This window comes from Magnolia sinica, chromosome 9 (genome assembly GCF_029962835.1).
Source record: "Magnolia sinica isolate HGM2019 chromosome 9, MsV1, whole genome shotgun sequence".
Taxonomy (NCBI): Eukaryota; Viridiplantae; Streptophyta; class Magnoliopsida; order Magnoliales; family Magnoliaceae; genus Magnolia; species Magnolia sinica.
Genome location: NC_080581.1, coordinates 70,506,570 through 70,525,098, shown reverse-complemented (window position 1 = coordinate 70,525,098; position 18,529 = coordinate 70,506,570). Strand labels below are relative to the sequence as shown.

General features: G+C 43.4%; 1 protein-coding gene across 1 annotated transcript; it reads right to left on the bottom strand.

Annotated features, from left to right (window-relative positions):
• Window positions 1-9,425: 9,425 nt before the first annotated feature.
• LOC131255623 (S-adenosylmethionine decarboxylase proenzyme-like) lies at window positions 9,426-13,997 on the bottom strand. Its single transcript, XM_058256382.1, has 4 exons — window positions 13,852-13,997; window positions 10,988-11,145; window positions 10,780-10,795; window positions 9,426-10,648 (listed from the first exon to the last, which is right to left on the bottom strand). The coding sequence occupies exons 2-4, from the start codon at window positions 11,117-11,119 to the stop codon at window positions 9,564-9,566; spliced, it is 1,233 nt and encodes a 410-aa protein (XP_058112365.1). The 5' UTR covers window positions 11,120-11,145; window positions 13,852-13,997; the 3' UTR covers window positions 9,426-9,563.
• Window positions 13,998-18,529: the final 4,532 nt, after the last annotated feature.

Here is an 18,529-nt window from a genome sequence, read left to right as displayed (position 1 = left end):
CATAGGGTCACGGTTTGGGGGCCCACTGTGATGTGGTCCACTGATCCAGCCCATCCATTATGCGTGTCCCACTTGGCTGAACATTCAGACCAAGTTTTGGTCACATCCAAATTTCAGGTAGGCCCCACCAACTGATTTTATATATTTCAGCATGTCTTCACATGATTTTAGATGGTATGGCCCACCTGAGTTCCGTTTACAGCTGATTTTTGGGATGGACGGCTGGTCCGAGGGGACCCATCAAATGCACGGTGTTGATGGTCGAAAGGCATCAAGGTGGGGCCCACAGCTGGGGCCGTGAGCCCCAGCACGTCCGTCCGTCAGCGGCCAGCGCTGATGGCAGCAGCAGCGTCAGCGCTGCTGCATCCCTTGCCTTTGTTTTTTTTTTTTATATAAGAAAACCGTTTTTCTACGGAATCTCTATGGTAGGGCCCACATCAGCAACATCCACTCCAGCCATGGGTCCCTGTGGCTTGATACAAGCCCATAGAGTCCAATATTGGGCTATTTTTGATATACAGGAGCATCAGGGAGTAAATTGAAGGTAGGAATACTGTTTCCTATGGTATGGCCCGCCAAGGAAAGGGATTAACTTCATTTTTCGGCTCAACGCCTAAAATGAGATGGGGAACAAAATGGACGGCTTGGATTTGACTTATACATCAAGGTGGGGCTTGCATGAGAGGCCCACCACTTCTTTCTCTCTCTCTTTTTTTTTTAAAAAAAAATACACACACATGCCAGTTACTTCACTGTTTGCAACGTCCAGCGTCCAGGGATGCTGGACGACATACATATTCACAACATTGTGGTGGGTCCCACGTGGACGTGGCCCACCAATACATATACATATAATATATATCTTATATTATATATATATATATATATAAATACATATTATATTATATAAAATATAACATATATATATATATATACATATAAAAAGATGCATTAGGCCCATCTAAACAATGGATGGTGTGGATCATCACCTACAATAGGATGGGCTACACCGTCTGATGTAGATGGACGGGTAGATATAACACATATTGGTGGGATCCACACCATTACAAAGGAAGAGAGCGAGAGATAGAGAGGGATATACGGTGAGATAGAGAAACCCCACCACTATGGGCCCTCTTGATTAAATCACATACATCCAAATGGGTCCCACCGACAAGTGGGTCCTAAAATTTAAAATAATGGCAAATCACCCACCTTATCTTCCTTCTTCTTGGTCCCTAAGACTCCAATGCTCCTTAGCTTCAACTTTGATGGAGGTTGATGGACTTTTGATGGTTGAGGTGGAAGATGGGAAGGTGGACCTCACTTGGGAGAGAGAGAAAGCTTGGACGTTTGGGGGTTGAGTTGCTTGGGAGAGATTTTCTTTTTGGAGAAATGAGGGAGAGAGAGAAGATATGGATGTGTGAGGTGAGGTGATGGAGTGATGGGTTGGGTTGAAAAATTGTAAAAGGTATATGGTTGTTGTTGAAAATGGGAAAAAGAGGAGTGGTGAGGTGGAAAGAGGGTACACTTTTGAAAAAGGAGGGAATGGGTTGATGTACTTGAGGTAAGGCTTGCATTTATGATTGATTGATGGGACTAATAGTAGAGATTCCTTCGAAATCCGCAACACGCGGTGTTTCTTTGGAATAAATATAGATCGACATCTTCTTGCCTGGGTATCGGTTCGGTGCGCAAGTCACGGCGTTGGAACCGCGGCGACGACGCGATCGCCAAGATATAGGTTTCGGATCGAGCTGACGTCGGTGCACGGGACCTAGCTTAGGATCGTACGCAAACGCCGGATACGGTGCGAAGGTTGCCGGAATTTGACCGGAAGGACCGCGGAAGCCAACGGAATAGTATGGATTAGGACACGGGTCTTACAGAAGTGAATGTAATTGACCGTGAAGTGAAGGAAATTCACCGCGAAGTAAATGAATTAAATGGAATTCACCGTGAAGTGAAAAAAATTCACCGCAAATTGAAGGAAATTGACCGCGAAGTGAAGGAAATTCACCGTGAAGTAAAGGGAATTCACTGCGAAGTGAATGTAATTGACCGCGAAGTGAAGGAAATTCACCACAAAGTAAATGGAATTGACCGCGAAGTAAATGAAATTGACCGCGAAGTGAATGAAGTAAATGAAATTGATTGCAAAGTGAATAAAATTATCTGCGAAGTGAATGAATTGACCGCGAACTGATTAAAATTGACCGCGAAGTAAATGAAATTCACCACGAATTGATTGAAATTGACCGCGAAGTGAATGAAACAGACTTTCGACCATCGACCTGATAGAATCTTAGAAAATAACCAGGTCGGTTGGCTAAAGGTGCTTCTCCTACCCTAAAATGATATATAGTACGTCAAGTAACTCATTCTGGTTTAGGAGATATGCTTGTTAAATGAATAAAGAAATAAATGAATAAAAAGAGAGAAAAATATTTTTATATGCTTATATATACATATTTACATAAATATGTATTGAGAAAAATGTAAGGGAAAAAAAGTTCTCCCTGTATAATAAATAATAATAATAATAATAATAACAACCAACTGGACAGACAACAGGACCAGCGGTATTACCGCCGCCGCCGCAATCTGTCTAGTTTGTTGTTTTTTTTTTTTTTTTGCTAGTGCAATTCCCCACTGCTTTTGTGGGTCTTATCATGAGGTATGTGTTATATCCAAACTGTCCATCTATTTGGCGAGCTCATATTAAGGCTTGAGACGAAAAATAAGACATATTTAACTATCAAGTGGACCACACTGTAAAAAGTAGTGGGGTATTGAACGTTTACCATTGAAACCCTTTAAGGGGTCACAAAAGTTTTTGATCAATATGAAATTTCTTTTTCCTCTCCATCCAGGTCTTTTTAACCTTATGAATAGATTGAATGGAAAATAGACGTTATGGTGTGTAACACCCTGCACCTCTGGTACACGGGTGTTACCATTAAAACCATTGCTAGTAAAATTGTGAACCTAATTAATAGATGATTCTAACCTAAACCAAGATGGTGGGAACGACCTTCAACCGATCATTGAAACTGCTCATTAACGTCTGAACAAGTCACCAAAACCTTTTCCCCGTTGCAACCATTGAATTATGGGATCCAACTACAAGCTGATCAAAGAGTAGACGTGCCTGGGGCTGGACATACGACCCACATTGAAAATTCTGATTAGGGTGGACCCTATAAATAAGTGAGCAAATGGATGAGTGTTTAGGTGTCTAGGTGTACACATACAGCAATGACTCATGGAAAACATAGTTACTGGGAGTGCTCAACAACCAAAGGGGTTGGGCCTGGACATACCCATAACTCTCGGACCTTTGGGCCGTTGATACCTGAACACAGGGAGATCTGACCCTCAGGTCGGTAGAAAATCACAAAAAAACACTCTGATCACAAATTATGGGCCACTCGAGCGTTGGATCGTCCTGATCGATGGCCCGACATCTTAGATGGGACTCCTTAGGAGAATGTACGGTGTGGATTGCGTGATTTCATCGCGATGGAGCCCACACTGGAGTGCACTTGCACCATAGAAGGAATGTATGCAGCACACCGGACCGTTTAGGCGGTCAAAAGAGTGCTAACCTGACAAATTCAAGTAAAAGGGAAATTTCTCCCACATTTCCCACCCAAGGAGGTTTCAAACGGACGTCCGTCCGTCCTGATCGCATGGTGGCCCACTTCAAGCCACCATGTGCAGGATCTAAGTCGTCCATTGTAAAGAAGAGTCCCGGACGATCAAGACCATGTCAGCCGTACGGGTCCATGCAAGCATGCATGCGCACGAGCTAGGGCCCCACAGGTAGCGTGTGGAGATTTATTTCCAAAAGGAGTAGTTGTGCGGCTACCAGCCTGGCGATCCGTGTGTGGCTAAAGCTTATGATCCTAATCGTTCTTCCCAACGCAAATCCCAGCCCTCCATCCAACGCCAAGAAAGGTCGGGCAACCTCCCATCGGGGAGAAAGGTTGCCGAAAGGTTTCCTATTAAGGAAAGCTTGTCGGCGTGATCCAGGCCTTCAGCCAAGCCACGTGGAGAGATCTCTACCCTTCTATGTGAGGCAGCAATGACTCCCTCAAAGGAGCCTCCCATCTCGCGAGAAAACCTTGGAGGTGAGGAAAATCTTATGAGATGGATGTCACTACAATGAATGGTGGGATTAGTGGCCCCCGCGGTGATCTAAGGCCTCATTCGAACCATTCAAACAGTTTGGATCGCCTGGCCAGGCCATAGATAAAAATCGGCCGTTAACGGCCAAGTCATCTTCCTCGTTATATTGAAAAAACCACCATGATGGTGTGGGTCCCATCAGTAGATCTAGGTTACTTTTGCGGTGGGGACCCATCCCTCGTAGCAGATAGGACCCATGCACGCAAGAAACAAAGAGAGATCGTGGGGGTGGGGATGCACCAATCGTGGTCGTTTGCTGTATCAACTAGGGCGACCCTATGCCTATAAATAGGACTCCACTTCCGTGGGATTCCCACCAGCATTTCAGGAGAGAGAGGAGAGAGAGGGAATATGAGAAGAAATAGGAAGTGAGCTTGAGTTTCGATGCTGGGCTCGGTACTGTATTACACCGAGTCAACCAGGCTAGCTTGTTCGGGTCCAATGAGGGGAGGTCCTAGCTCTAAGAAAAACAAAGGGGAGCTCACTGATTCTCTGAACTTAACAGAGTCGAGCCCCAACCCTGCTGGCTGTAGTCAGTTCGCGTTGGGTCTATTTCTGGGTGATACAAGGACTCCAATAGAAAGAGAGAGGGAGAGAGAGGCTGACGAGTGTTCGCACTAGGTTGATGCGTTGAGTGGGTTGAGTTCAAAACTGGTTGGAGCTGTTGTCGTTGCTGCCAGCATCGCTGACTGGTCCCGAGCCATTGTAGCAACCATGCGAGTCGCCGAGTTGACCCAACAGACGCCGAGAACGGTCCAGGTAATGCCCAAACACCCTCACCTTCGTGATCAATGGTTGGGTTCGCCCTCTCGCTCCACCTGCCACTCGTTGGCAAAGAACGACTCTCCTGGCCATGGCAACAACTGCCTGGAGTTATGGTCGGACCTGACTCTTGCCGGCCAAATGCCACACGGTATAGCAGGGTCATCTCAGTCAGCTAGGATGAGTCCGAACTGGATTCAAAGACAGCAGCTAGACCGAGTTTGAACTACACCCAGTTGGTCGTAGGTGATGGGCCGAGTCAGCACTAAACTCGGCAGACGGGTCGTTAGGCCCATTGGAGATGTGACCGTTGATGGTGGAATGATAAACCAACGATGGGGTCCACAAGCTAACTCAGTTCAATTTGATTCAGCCCTTGTGTGGTTGAAAATTTAAGGGCTCGGGCCCTGTCACAAAAACCGTCCATTTCGCCATGAAAATGGCTTCAACCGGGCCACCCGAGTTGAGTCGACTCAAGCTTGAACTAACCAGAAAATCCCCTATTTCAGGGCGAGTTCCAGCTGGACTACGACTTGGAATTATCAATCCAAATCATAGTAGGTTTGCGCAATAGATAAGTCTAACCAAATCATTGGATGAGGGGTTCTAAACGAGTACAATTGCTAACTCCATCCTAGTTACATGACTTTCATCCCGACTCCCCACCAAGTCAAATACAACAGAAAGATCATGGTTAGGCCAAACTTCATTAAAACAACCTCTTAGGTACGCGAATAAATCGGCATACAAAATCCCTTCCTAAAGCCTATAATAACTTTAAAACATCTAACTTGGAAAATTTGTGCTATTTAAGACAAAGGATAGCCTAGAGGCAAGATAACCTATCATGAAGTCTCAATCAAGCTACAAAATTAGGTAATGACTTCTTCCCCTTAAGCTTTCCATTTCCAAATTAGTTTAGTCTTTATTAAGAATTACATTTGTTATCTTATAACATGCGACATCTTACACTAGTTATAAATTCTTAAGACATGATTTGTATCTGATTTATAGTTGATAGTTATGAATCATGAATGCATGCAATAGTTACTTATATGATAACTCCAATTTTAATCGATAGTTCACATCATGACCTATTGTGATTATTATGCTTAACATATGTCTATCATGCTATAACTATATACTTTCACATGAATTATTGCAAGTCACTTATGGATCTATATTCACTACATTCACTGGTGGGTAATCCCTCTTGTATATGTGAACCCATACTTGGGATGTAACAAGATAGATTATGGTAAGAAATGGACCATCGATTTGAAGGTTATATAGGACATGAGACATTAATGTAGGATTTACCATCCATAGGTCATACGGCTTGAGTGACTTAGAAATGACCTTAACCGCTCTGATTTAATATTGCCTGACCCCTTCACCGTCTCGATTTAATGTTCCGAGTAAGCTTTTACAATTGCAATTTAACATCTGTCCCATGATTTGATGTTTGCCCTACATGGCTTCGATGGCTTATACATATGAGATGATAATCCCTACTACTATTAAATTTGATTGACCATTGGTCGACGGGCATCTATTAAACATCCTAATATGAGGAAATCTCATGAGCCGGGGATGGTGATCATATGACACTATGCCCGAGCTGTTGGTCTATGTTGGGTGACGAGCCCCTCGTAGTGATCCTTGGGTTACTTAAAATGGCTGATTGTAATTAGAATAATAAATGTTTGGCTAATCATGCATTCATAGCATATTGCTGATGACGGGTGGTTAATTTTGGATGTTGGAGCACGTGCCCTCAGGCCTAGTGGGGTATCGTTTTGCTAGCTCCTAGACCATCGACTATCGATATACGTGTGTGATGTACGATGACTTGGTCATTATGCTGTACGTGATGTACGCACGTAATATGCTACGTTGATGATCGGTCTTATGCATGGGTGACGAGCCCAAGTCCGACTGGATGAGTATCACCAGGTTGATGTGCATTCACGCATTCATGCATTTAAATAAGATTGTATCCTATTTTGGTTTGAATGTCTTGTTGTTTTTAACTATGCTTAGCTAAGACGGCGGTGTGTAATCTTGAGGAGAATTCACACTAAGTTGACCACTCATTCATCGAATATTCAACCGTATAGAGAATGCAGGTATAGGCGAGGACGACTACGAAGCAGGTCCCGGTGACGTGACAGAAGGATTGGAGGAAGGATACTACGAGGAAGAGCCACGGCAGGATACAACGGAAAACTATGGGCTTAATCAATAGTTGCAGTATTTCTTTTATTGTTGGTCTTAGTATATTTGGAACTCATAAAGTTTGTACTTAAGGTCCTCATCTGAGTGGACTAGGATCTTAAATTTTGGATTATATGATATTATCTATACTTGTTTATGCTATTGCACTCTGATCTTCATATACTGCCAGTTACTTGATTAGTTAACGCTTAGGTTTTTGGGAAACGAGTCTTGTACTCGGGTTTTGGAAACCAAGGCGTTACATAGCGGGCCCTACAAAATTTTTAACGGTGAAAATCAACTTCCCCACTGCTATTTGTGGTGTGGTCCAATTGATCCTTGGATATGATTCTTTTTTTTTTTTTTATAATGCTATGAAATGATCTCGAAATATGGATGAACGTTGTGCATATAATAAATGCATAACCGTGGGGCCCATGTAACTTTGATCTCTTTTGAACCGTTTGTACAACTCCAAGTTAAGAAGCGTCAGCGCTCGTCTTCACACACCAGCCAGTCCGCTTCCTAAAGGGAGGCATGGGTATTTTGGTCTGGTTAAAAAGCCATCCGTACAACAACAGGGGAGTAGTCTAGGAAGGTAAGTTTGGACGGGCCTGATAAGGTACGTTGCTCAAAAGTGAGGAGTACAGTGGTAAAACAGTCTCAGGTGGTAGATATCATAGATTCCTTTCAAAGCGGTAGGGTCGCCAATCGGGCCTTACAAGTCTTGATTTGGGTTGTAATGGATTGGACCTTATACTCGTACATGGGGCTGATAATAAAATGCCCATTTACTACTCAAAGTGGGATCAGGTCATGTTTGGGAGCCCATAGGTAGAATGGACGATCTGGATGATTCTACTCTCTTTCCACATCCTTTTAACTGTTTTCATAATGAAGAGTGATTTTCAAATTCCGTCCATCCGTGGCAAAAGGCCCATCAGATCAATGTCTTGGATCAGCAAACCACTATGGACGCCCATCAGATTGATGTCTCAGATCATCAAACAACAGTCCACAGTTTCAGAAATGTTTCTTGAACTGGCGTCCGGCTAGAGGCTGTCATTGTTAGCAAGGGTCGGGACGAAGCATTTTGGTTTAGACCGAGATTGGGGTGAGGCCCTTGTGTCCATCTTTCTACGCTTGGGCGGATCTTTACTCATTCAGGTAGGAAACATAGTACCCGTTTGGATGTCCATGTTATTGTTTCTTTAGGTTGTTTTAAAAATAAATTAGTATTTTAAAATTTCCGTCACTGATGTATCTTTTCATCTGTAAGCCTAATAGGTGGTACCCTTTTATATTTTTTATTTGGAAAAGTAATCATATCCAAGGGTCACATATTGAGTTTAAACTCGATAGTCAGAATCCCTTTTGAAAAGTTATCTCCATATCCTAAAGGGAATTCTCTCAAAGTCTATTAAAAGAATTTTCTTTATCTGATTTTTGTGTGTAAAAAATGAATATAAGAAAAGATCTGATTTTGCTTTTAAAATATGATTAAGTGTTTTTTCATTAAGATAGACTACAAATGGTTCAAATCCGGTGGATAGTCATTGCATCTTGAAGGTCAATTGCTCAAAGAATTCCGTTGTACTCGGCACATAGTCCATAAAGAGCAAATTCAATTTCAAGTGAGTGATTCCAAAACACGCGTCCACTTCAACATACGTTTCATCCTTTGTTTGTCAAACACCATGGACCTAGGATAGAATAAATTGTGAATTATATTACAGTTGATTATTGACCATAATACATTATAAACCGTCCATGTGCATCAACACCTTGGATTTTGGACAGCACGGATTGCAGCACATTTGAGGACATTATAATTGTTTGGTGATACACTTAAACAGGCGTGTCCACATTTTACATATTGATAGATGCCCATTATTATTATTATTATTATTATTATTACTAATAGAACGGTGGTGGAATATGCTTGAACTTGCTGTAGCAATTTCTTGGCCCGAAATTTCTCAGGAGATTTAAATTTTCAGGTTTTTCTAGGAAAATCTTGCCAGAAATTAAAATATATTTTTTAAAAAATTCTTGTAAATTATTAAATTAGCATAAATTTTAAATAATATATTCACATAAGAATTTTTTTAATGTTTATGATTTAATCCTCCAACAAAATCACAATTATATCATTTCTGCGTATTTAAGGGACACAAGTATTTACTAATAATTGAAAACGCAGAGCATTCAAATACCAAATATCCTGACAAGGCAAAGCATCCAAACAACATATATCAAAATGCAAACGAGAGCTACGTCATCCAAACAACAAATATCAAAATGCAAACGATAGCTAAGTCATCCAAACAACAAATATCAGAATGCAAACGATAGCTACGTCATCCAAACATAGAGGCCATTTCTGCACCCCATCAAATCTCCTCAACTGATCCCTCTTCGTCGTATCCATCTTTCTCTTCCCAGCACTTGAGTATAGACATAGGCGATGATCCACACCCGCTGCCAACTTTAAAGCTCTGGTATGTCACTGATCCACCTTCTCCAAGCCACTGATAGCTCCTCCCATCACAGGTGTACCCCATCAGATCCAGACCATCGATTCTGACATCATCAACATCCACATGAACGGCAACAGAAATCTCCTTTGGGTGGAAACAGGCCAGCACCCTCTCGACCAGCTGGTTCAGGTCCAGTGCTTCCATATCATAACCTGCAGCCTCAAAGCTCGCATAGCTGAAACCATCCTCCGGAGTGACGTGGATTGTCGAGATTGCGTCACCTTCAATGCCATTCATGGAGTATCCACAGGGATCAAACTCGAATTCGGATATCGCTGAGCCTGGGAGAATCTTCCTTATGCCTGAGATATCAGTCATCTTGGCTGCTGAACCTGTATGGGTCTTGTAGAACACAGAAGCCCGCTTTGGATCCAGCCCAGTCATGCACATCTCGAGAGTGTAAAGTGGGCGGCAGTTCGTCCGCACTGCAGATGCAGAGTAGATGTGCCATTTCTGGGACTCAACGAGACTGCCCATGACATATGCCTGGCTACCAGAACCGAGTTTGCCAAAGTAGCTGTCGAGGACAGCAACTTCTTCTGAGAAGCTGCGGTGAGGGAATGGCTGTGCTCCAGGGAACGTGAAATTCCCGCGTGTGTACATCACAGCTTTGACAGTGAGGGAGAGACTGCCGGCCAGCTCGAGGATGGGCGGGATTGAGAGAAGCAGCTTTGTGGTGCCACAGGTTTTGATGATTAACTTGTAAGAGTAGATGAAGAGGCTAGACTCGGAGAGAATGTATGAGTCAACGTGGTGATTGGACAGAGACGCAACTATTGTGCATTCTGCAGGTTTTAGGATCTTGTTGATCTGGTCTCGGCATAGAGCTCGGAGGCCATTTCCACCCGGGTCAGCAAAGATGGGTGGCTCAAAGAAAGATATCTCAAGCCTCTTCTCATAGCCTTCAAATCCGATTGCAGAGACGGGCAATTCCATCGCGGCAGTGCAGAGGAAATAAACAGCAGAAAGGAGAATTCACAGGAAAGGAAAACAGACGACAAAAAACAGAAACAGAAAAACAAACTACAGTGAGTTTGTCAGATGACTATCAGCTCGATGGTGTCTCAGGATGGCTTGCGGGCGCACTGCACATGAGAAAGACAAGATATTCATTAGCAAAATCATAACTAAGTTCGCTGTTTTAATACATCAATAGGTATTAGATATAACACAGTTACGATTCTTAAAACATCAGCCAAGAAAATAAAAGAACTAAAGATCATTGCAAATAGTGAAGTCTTTTGAGCAAGAGATAATATAAAGATTGTGGGACATACGTTAGAGTAAGCAGCCGATCTGAACTTCTTGATTCCACCGTGAGGACGAACGTCTTCAATGCCATAGCCAAGAGGAGCTTCGTACAATAAAGATTTACTACTGCTGGACCCTTCACCACCTTTGTCCTCCATCAGAACATTCAATATTCCTGTGAAGACTGTTAAGAAAGAAATCAGAAAATCTAGAAAGGGAGCTAGGCCAGGGTAATGCAGGAGCAGTGGAAGTAGCAAAGAGTAAACCCCAGGAAAAAAATAAATAAATGGTGATGATTGAAATTTTGGAATTAACCAAAATCACATGAGCTAAGCACACAAGAACCCGTGCTTGCAACAATTACAATCTTAGCAACGACTGTTAAATTTATAGGTTATGTTATACAGAGTCCTCTACATGGTTAGGATTGTTTGGTCATTGTAATTTTTGGTCTATAATCCAACCTTATGATGAATGGGCAGTTCATATCACCATGAAGGACGACTGGATCTCTTCGAATTTATAAATTACACAAATGAAACAAATCTAGAAAAAATGAAGTGCAAACAAGGAATTGGAGTGGAAACAAGGAATTAGTTAAGATTGTTGATATAAAAAAAAAAACCTAAAATGACCTTTTTATTTATAATCTTGGGTTGATAATTTTGGAGGGCAGAGGTATTGAGAAGATGTTGCTCGTACAATTAAGAGCAGAGTGGAAGAACTGGAGATGTGAACTGGAGATGTCTCTGGAGTATGTGATTGCTGCATACCAACGAAACTGAAGGGGAATTTTAAGGAGTGAGTTTGTTCAAGTTGAAGGCTCTAAACTAGAAGGGAAAAGCCCATACAATCCAAACAAGATCATTTCTACAGCAACATGGTCCTAGGGCTCATAGATTATATCAATTGAAGTCATCCATAGCTTAAATAACTATGATTAAATTGTCATATTGGCCATACAATCCAAACAAAATAATTTCTAAAGCAACATGGTCCTAGGCTCATAGCTCATCCATCGCAGAACTAAGAACCCAATGGTCTGGATTCCTAAACAATGGGCCCACTTGAATTCTTTAACATTTATTAGTTCTTGAAATTTGTTAACAAAAAATAATAATAAGACATGAAGTCAACAACAGCTGTTTCTGTAGAAGTACTGTTAAAATCTCCAAGAGGTCAAGCTGTCAAAACATAGCATGGGTATCTTTGTTTGGGTTGTGGGCTGGATCAGGTTGAGCTGGGCTTAACACAAGCCCAATCATTTAACCCAAGCCCAACCCATTTAACTAAATGGGCTAATCTTTTGGCTTGAGCGCCCGACTTGACCTGAACCCAGGTTTCACAGTGGGTAGGGCCAATTGACCTGCAGGTCGACCCGGCCCATTTCCAACCCTAATGATATTCTGCTCATCATGAAACTTGGTGCAACTAAACGCACACCTTAAACTAGATTTAAAAAGAAGAGAAAGAAAGAAAACAGAATCATCAATAAAAAATAAAGAAAAGGATCGAAGACTCAATTATATTCTTCCAAAGGATTTTCCCTGTAACATTAGGACATATTTGCATGGTCAGAGCCACCTATATGGCAGGAAACATCCTGTAGATGCCCTGGCCCAAAAGAAGGCCTGCCTGCTCATCAGGTAGACCAGAGTGTATGGAGAACGGATAACATCGGTAAAAAAAAAAAACTAAAATAAAATAAAATGAAATAAACACACACACACACACACACACACCTTAGAGATAGACCCACCTGATTTTTGGGCCAGGGAATCTACAAGGTCAAAATAAAATAAAATAAACACACACACACACACGCACACACTTTATAAATAGACCCACCTGATTTTTGGGCCAGAGAATCTACAAGGTATATATATATATATATATATATATATATATATATATATATATATATATATATATATATATATATATATATATAGACCAACCTGATTTTTGGGCCAGGGAATCTACAAGTTGGGGTCTAATTTTGGACTGATTGGACCCTCACTCCACATGTTATGTTGGAAAATAGATAACATCGGTAAATTTTATTATTATTATTATTATTTTTTAAAGAATAATCAGCCATCCACTTGTTCTACGGATGGCAACCCACCTTAGAAATAGACCCACCTGATTTTTGGGCCAGGGAATCTACAAGGTGGGGTCCACTTACAGACCAATTCACTCTCATTCCACATGTTGTGTTGGTAACCATTAGGAGATGGAGCCGATTGGGCCATAACAGAAGTGTGGGATTAGCAAACAAACCTCGAATTGATATGCTACAGCACGAGGAATGAATGAATCCATGAATGGAGGCCTGGGCAACATGCCTGCCCATTAATTAGGCCAATCCTCTCATTAGGTGGGCCACACTCGCAAAAGAAAAACAGACGAGCAGAAGAAAATCACCAGCGACCAATACTCATCATACACACATACAGCCAACAGGATCTGTGGAAAATCCTACATTATGGAGCAACGCATTGAATCCCACCTGAGACAAGGCCGTGATCTCGAACATGTGTGTACAATGCAATATCAAACAATACCTTCCGATTTCTTCAATTTCCTCTATTTATCGTTCTTCCCCTCTCAATTACTAGGGTCTCTAAGAAGAATCTTAACATAAACGACAAATCAAAAAAAAAAAAAAAAAACGCCGATTTAAAAGCATTAACCCTAGAAATTGGGGGAAAACGAAAAGAATCAAGAAAGCCAATGAAAAACAACAGTAAAATAAATAGAATCAAAATGTATCTACAACGGAAACCCTATAAATTGAGGAAAAACGAAAACAATCAAACAAATCAGCAAAAAATACATCAAAAATCAACTATAGAATTCAAACAACGTTAAAGGAAAATGTACTCACAGAGATGAAATTCGTGACGAGAGATTTGCAGAGAACCTTCGAACGAAATTGCAAAGCCTAGAAATTGGGGAATTTTTATTGAAAAAAGGGAAAATGCGATTTGTGAATATTGCAGGAGAGGCCGGAGTTTATATAGAGAAAGGGGTAAGACGTGTATGATCCATGGCCCGAGTATTGTACACTGTACACGGGTTTTGAATTCTGACTTGTCAGGCCCACTTTTCTACGATCCAGATCTTTCGTATGATAAATACTTATGCTGATAGATGACTCAATAAAAAAAAATTCGGTTGGATGATCTCCGGAAACAATATTGGGACCTATTTTAGTTGAATATGGACCGTTGATGTAATTTTCTTCTTAAAGGTCGACGTTTAGGCTATAAATTAAAATGTTAAATTTTATTTCACCTATTCCCGGAGCTTAGAAGTAAACCAACGGTATGGATTTTAATAAAATGGGCCCCAATTGTCAGAATAAAAACCCGTGGATACTATGTGGATACTCAAGCCGCGCACGTATAATTCCTCAGCATGGAGAACGTACGTGGATTGCTTGGTCACAACCCTGCCACCTCATCGGCTCACTCACGTGGTGGTGTAATCCGGTACGCCGATATCCGGCTAAAGCGTTTCGAAGGAGGTTCTTGCGTCGCTGGAAATATATGTGGCGCCCATCGTGATGTTCGCGAGAAATCCACGATCCATCCGTTTTGTGAGCTCATTATAGAGTTTTGAGTCAAAATCGAGAAGCATTAGAGAGTAGAGTGGGCCGCAATAAAGGGTAAGGTGAGTATGGAAATTTCTACAGTTGAAACCGTCTTAGGTCGATGGTGATATTTAAGGGCATGTTTGGCCGGACCGATCCCACGGTATTAGGTGGGATGGGATTCAGAAAACATCATTATTAGCCATGGCGGAGACTGTTACCTGTTACCATGGGATAAGCTTAAATTTTTTTTTTTGTTTGTAATACGATGGTACATTGAAAGGATATACCCACCATCATTTGAAATTATTGACAATAACACACGTGTTATATTTAAACCGTTCATTTGTTTTGTAACCTCATTTTATGATATGGGCCTAAAAATGAGGCAGATCCAAAACTTATGTGGCCCCAAAGAAGTTTTCAACGGTAAGTATTCAATCCCCATTGCTTTCTATGGTGGGGTCCATTTGAGCTTTAGAGCTACCTGGATTGTTGGTCCATGCTCTAAAATGATCTCAAAAAATGGGTGGACGGTGTGGATATAGCCCACACATCATGGTGGGACCTACACAGCTTACTAACATTGAGTGAAATTAGCACGGACCCGATACAATTCCATCTAACCTACTTCCAAGCTTTTCCGCTCTTTCCAAACATGGAGTGGAATTGGCACAGGACCATATGCAATTCCATCCCACCTAAGCCCATCTAATCCAGTCGGCCAAACAGGCCCTAAATGCCATCCATAGATGAACTGTAAACGGCCCACGAATGTTTCAACTATAGATGTTTAATACTCATGTTTTTGGCACACTCGATGTTGTATTTGGCTTATATTTTGTCTTATATTCTAAAATGAGCTAAAAAAACATAAATGTATGGAACGTATTTCTCACAAATATCTTAATACGGTGTGTTGAGGTCAAAATCTAGACCACCATCTACTCAATGCCACGAACCTTCAACAAACCCTGGTATGCACAAAAGGTTGCGCAAAGTAGACCCTAGCTCAGTTGGGGGACCTTTCGATGCCTAAGTCAGGTGAATCTGGGTCTAAGTCGAATGTAGAGACAGGGTGCGAGATATTGCATACCTATAGCAATGGGATCCCCTGGTATTTATACCTGTGGGTTGGACGATCCGCATCCGTTAATCTCGGCATGATTCGCTCAATCAGCGAGTTATTGTGATCGTGGAGATATTATCTGCAATCCATGGATTCGTGTAGCGTATCATGTCTTAAGGGCGCGTATCCTTGGTGAGATCTTCGGTCACGTCCGCACTTAAGTGCCTCTATGCTTTGCACACGGAGTATCTTCACCTGGGCTCGGCCTCAGCCTCGACATATGAGTATCCTCTCCCGGGCTCGGCCTCAGGCTGTGTAGACCCGAGACCAAGTACGAGTAGTCGGAGCTTATCAGTAGATCACCGAGGTCGAAGTTTGATGAATGAAGCTAAGGACGAGGCCCGGAGCTTGACTCTGCCGTCCTTCTTCGGAAGAGGATGAGGTTTTGGATCGGCCAATCAAGACTGTAGTTCTGAGTTATGGTTCATTAGTGGAGAGCTTATCTTAGCTAACCTTTTGTCGTAACTTAGGGGTCAACACATACCTGACGTGGTATCCTCCTCTCGAGACCTTGATAACTGGTTCAGGTAGCTCAGGCCGACCCCGATTATCCTTGTTCAGATTTTCCCATAACAGAAGCTCCCTACTATCTCAGTCCAAGTCTGGACTTAGAGAGTAAACGCCTGGGGAAATGAAACGACGTCTCCACGCCTCTGCTCATGATAACGATTAGGGTGATCGGGGTGCAATTAATTTGATACATACACCTCAGATCTCAGGTGCTGTACGGCGATCGCAACCCTTTGACTTCTATCCCTTTGGAGTACGATGCGTGGCGACGGTTATGATTCGCAATCGATGGAGTGAAGGAGACAACACCATGTGTATGCGAAGGGGCGAGGATTCGCCCACATCATTAATGACATTAAATGCTAAGAAGGCTCTGACCTCGAAGCGTAGGTTCAGACGTATGGCTCTCTTCCACGTGTCTCTTGGCGCTAGTGCCGAGTCGCCTCGGCTTCGGGAACGGCCGTTTGCAATGATGACACTGAGTAATGAGGTGATTATATAAACTCTTCCCATCCTCACTCTCACACTTCTCGCTCTCATTCTGAATCGCCCTCTTCCAAAAGTCGCTTTCTGCCGAAAATCGCCCTTCGCCGAAAATCGCCTTCTACTGGAAATCGCCCTTCGCCGAAAATCGCCCTCTACTGGAAAAAAGATTTTCATTGCCAGATAAAGGGTTTCCAAGCATCGGAGAAGAGGTTCTACTCAGAAGAGGCCGTCGGAGTTAGGAAAACTTCTGTCGGAGGATATTGCCTACAACGTTGTGGGTCTTTCAACACTTTAACACCTTTTTCCTTGCATCATGTCGAGCAACTCTGACGAAATAGAAGAGGTCCGAGGAGCTGGTTTAGAGTCTGAACCAGAGACTACCGCCTCGAGACCCAGAGAGTCTGAAGGCACTTTTGAGGTCGTACCCCTTTGCACTCAGCCCCGACCCAAAGAATCGCAAGTCAGAGGGCTAAAAGTCGAGGCAAGGGACAGAAGAGGGCCCTCAGAGATCCCATAGGGTGGTCGAAGACAAGCCCCTTGGGAGGCAGGTCGAAACCTTTAGTCCCTTGGGGCTCAATCTTCGTCGAGTCCCAGATGGCCCAACTCCACGAAGACTATCAAATTCCCGACTCAGTGCACATCCGAGCCCCTGCCCCCACAGACCGGGCTCTCCAGCTGAGGGGGAGATCGCTATCTTCATCTGTGCCCCTCAATGTGAGCTCCAATTCCCCATCTATCCATTCTGGCGCGAGCTGATCGCACAACTGAGAATCGTGCCAGGGCAGCTGGTTCAGAACTCCTGGAGGATCCTCGTCTCCAGCTATATTCTCTGGCATCGAGTGGGGAATCAGAGGCTGAAATCAAATGAGTTCCTGTTCTTGTACATGGTCAAATACGATAGGTTGGATAAGGCCTGGTGGTACTTCTCAGTTAGGCCTCCATGCGTCCCGAGTCTGGTGACCTAACTTCCCTCTTCTAACAAAGACTGGAAAGGGAAGTGGTTTTGGGCCTCGGGGGAATGAGAGGCCCCTACCTCTGAATTGGGTAGACTATGGGTCTGAGTCCCTACTAAGTTTGCCAACCTAGGTCGGACACTTCTTTTTAGCCGCACTGCATGCTCGATCCATCCTTCTATGTTTTAACTTTCTGCTTCTGTTTGCAGCTTAGCTGAAGGGCGCCCCAGACCTCTCTGCTCTTCAAAGGCAGCAGGTCGCCCGAGCCAGAGTGCTCCCCGAGGACCAACGCATCTGGTTCAACCTCGTCAACGGGGAGAACTTGGTGTCGTCTGGCTTCTACAGAGTTCCGCCTACTCTCTTTGCTTTGGGTAAGCGGGGTAAGGATCTCTGGAGATTTGCTTGCAGACGTTGAGTAGATTTTACTTGGCTGATTTTCCTTTTTTAAGCAGGAATGGAGGCAGGCGGCTCGAAGAGGAAATGATCGATCGTGTCGCGCCCTTCGATGGATGTTGTCCTCTCATCCGAGCCGAGGACGAAGGTGACACCGAAGAAGAGGAAGACTTCTGGGGCCGAGGCTATTCCGGTAATAGCCATGACATCAATCGAAACCGCGCCTGTCACGGCCCTAGCCGAAGCCGTGCATACCGCAGTCCCTTCCGAGGTCGTTCCCGCGATCACTCCGACCCCTACTCCCGAAGCACGAGCCCCGGAGGCCCCAGTCAGAGTCGAACCTATCACCATCTCGACGCCGTCTGCCGGGGAGCAAGCTCCCGAGGCTCTGCTTTCAGCGATTGCGGGTCCTTCCGGGGTCGGGAATGAGGGAGTAGGGGAGACTCCTAGTGCTGTCACCCTTACACGATCCGTGGCCCACCACGCTGCCACTAAGGCT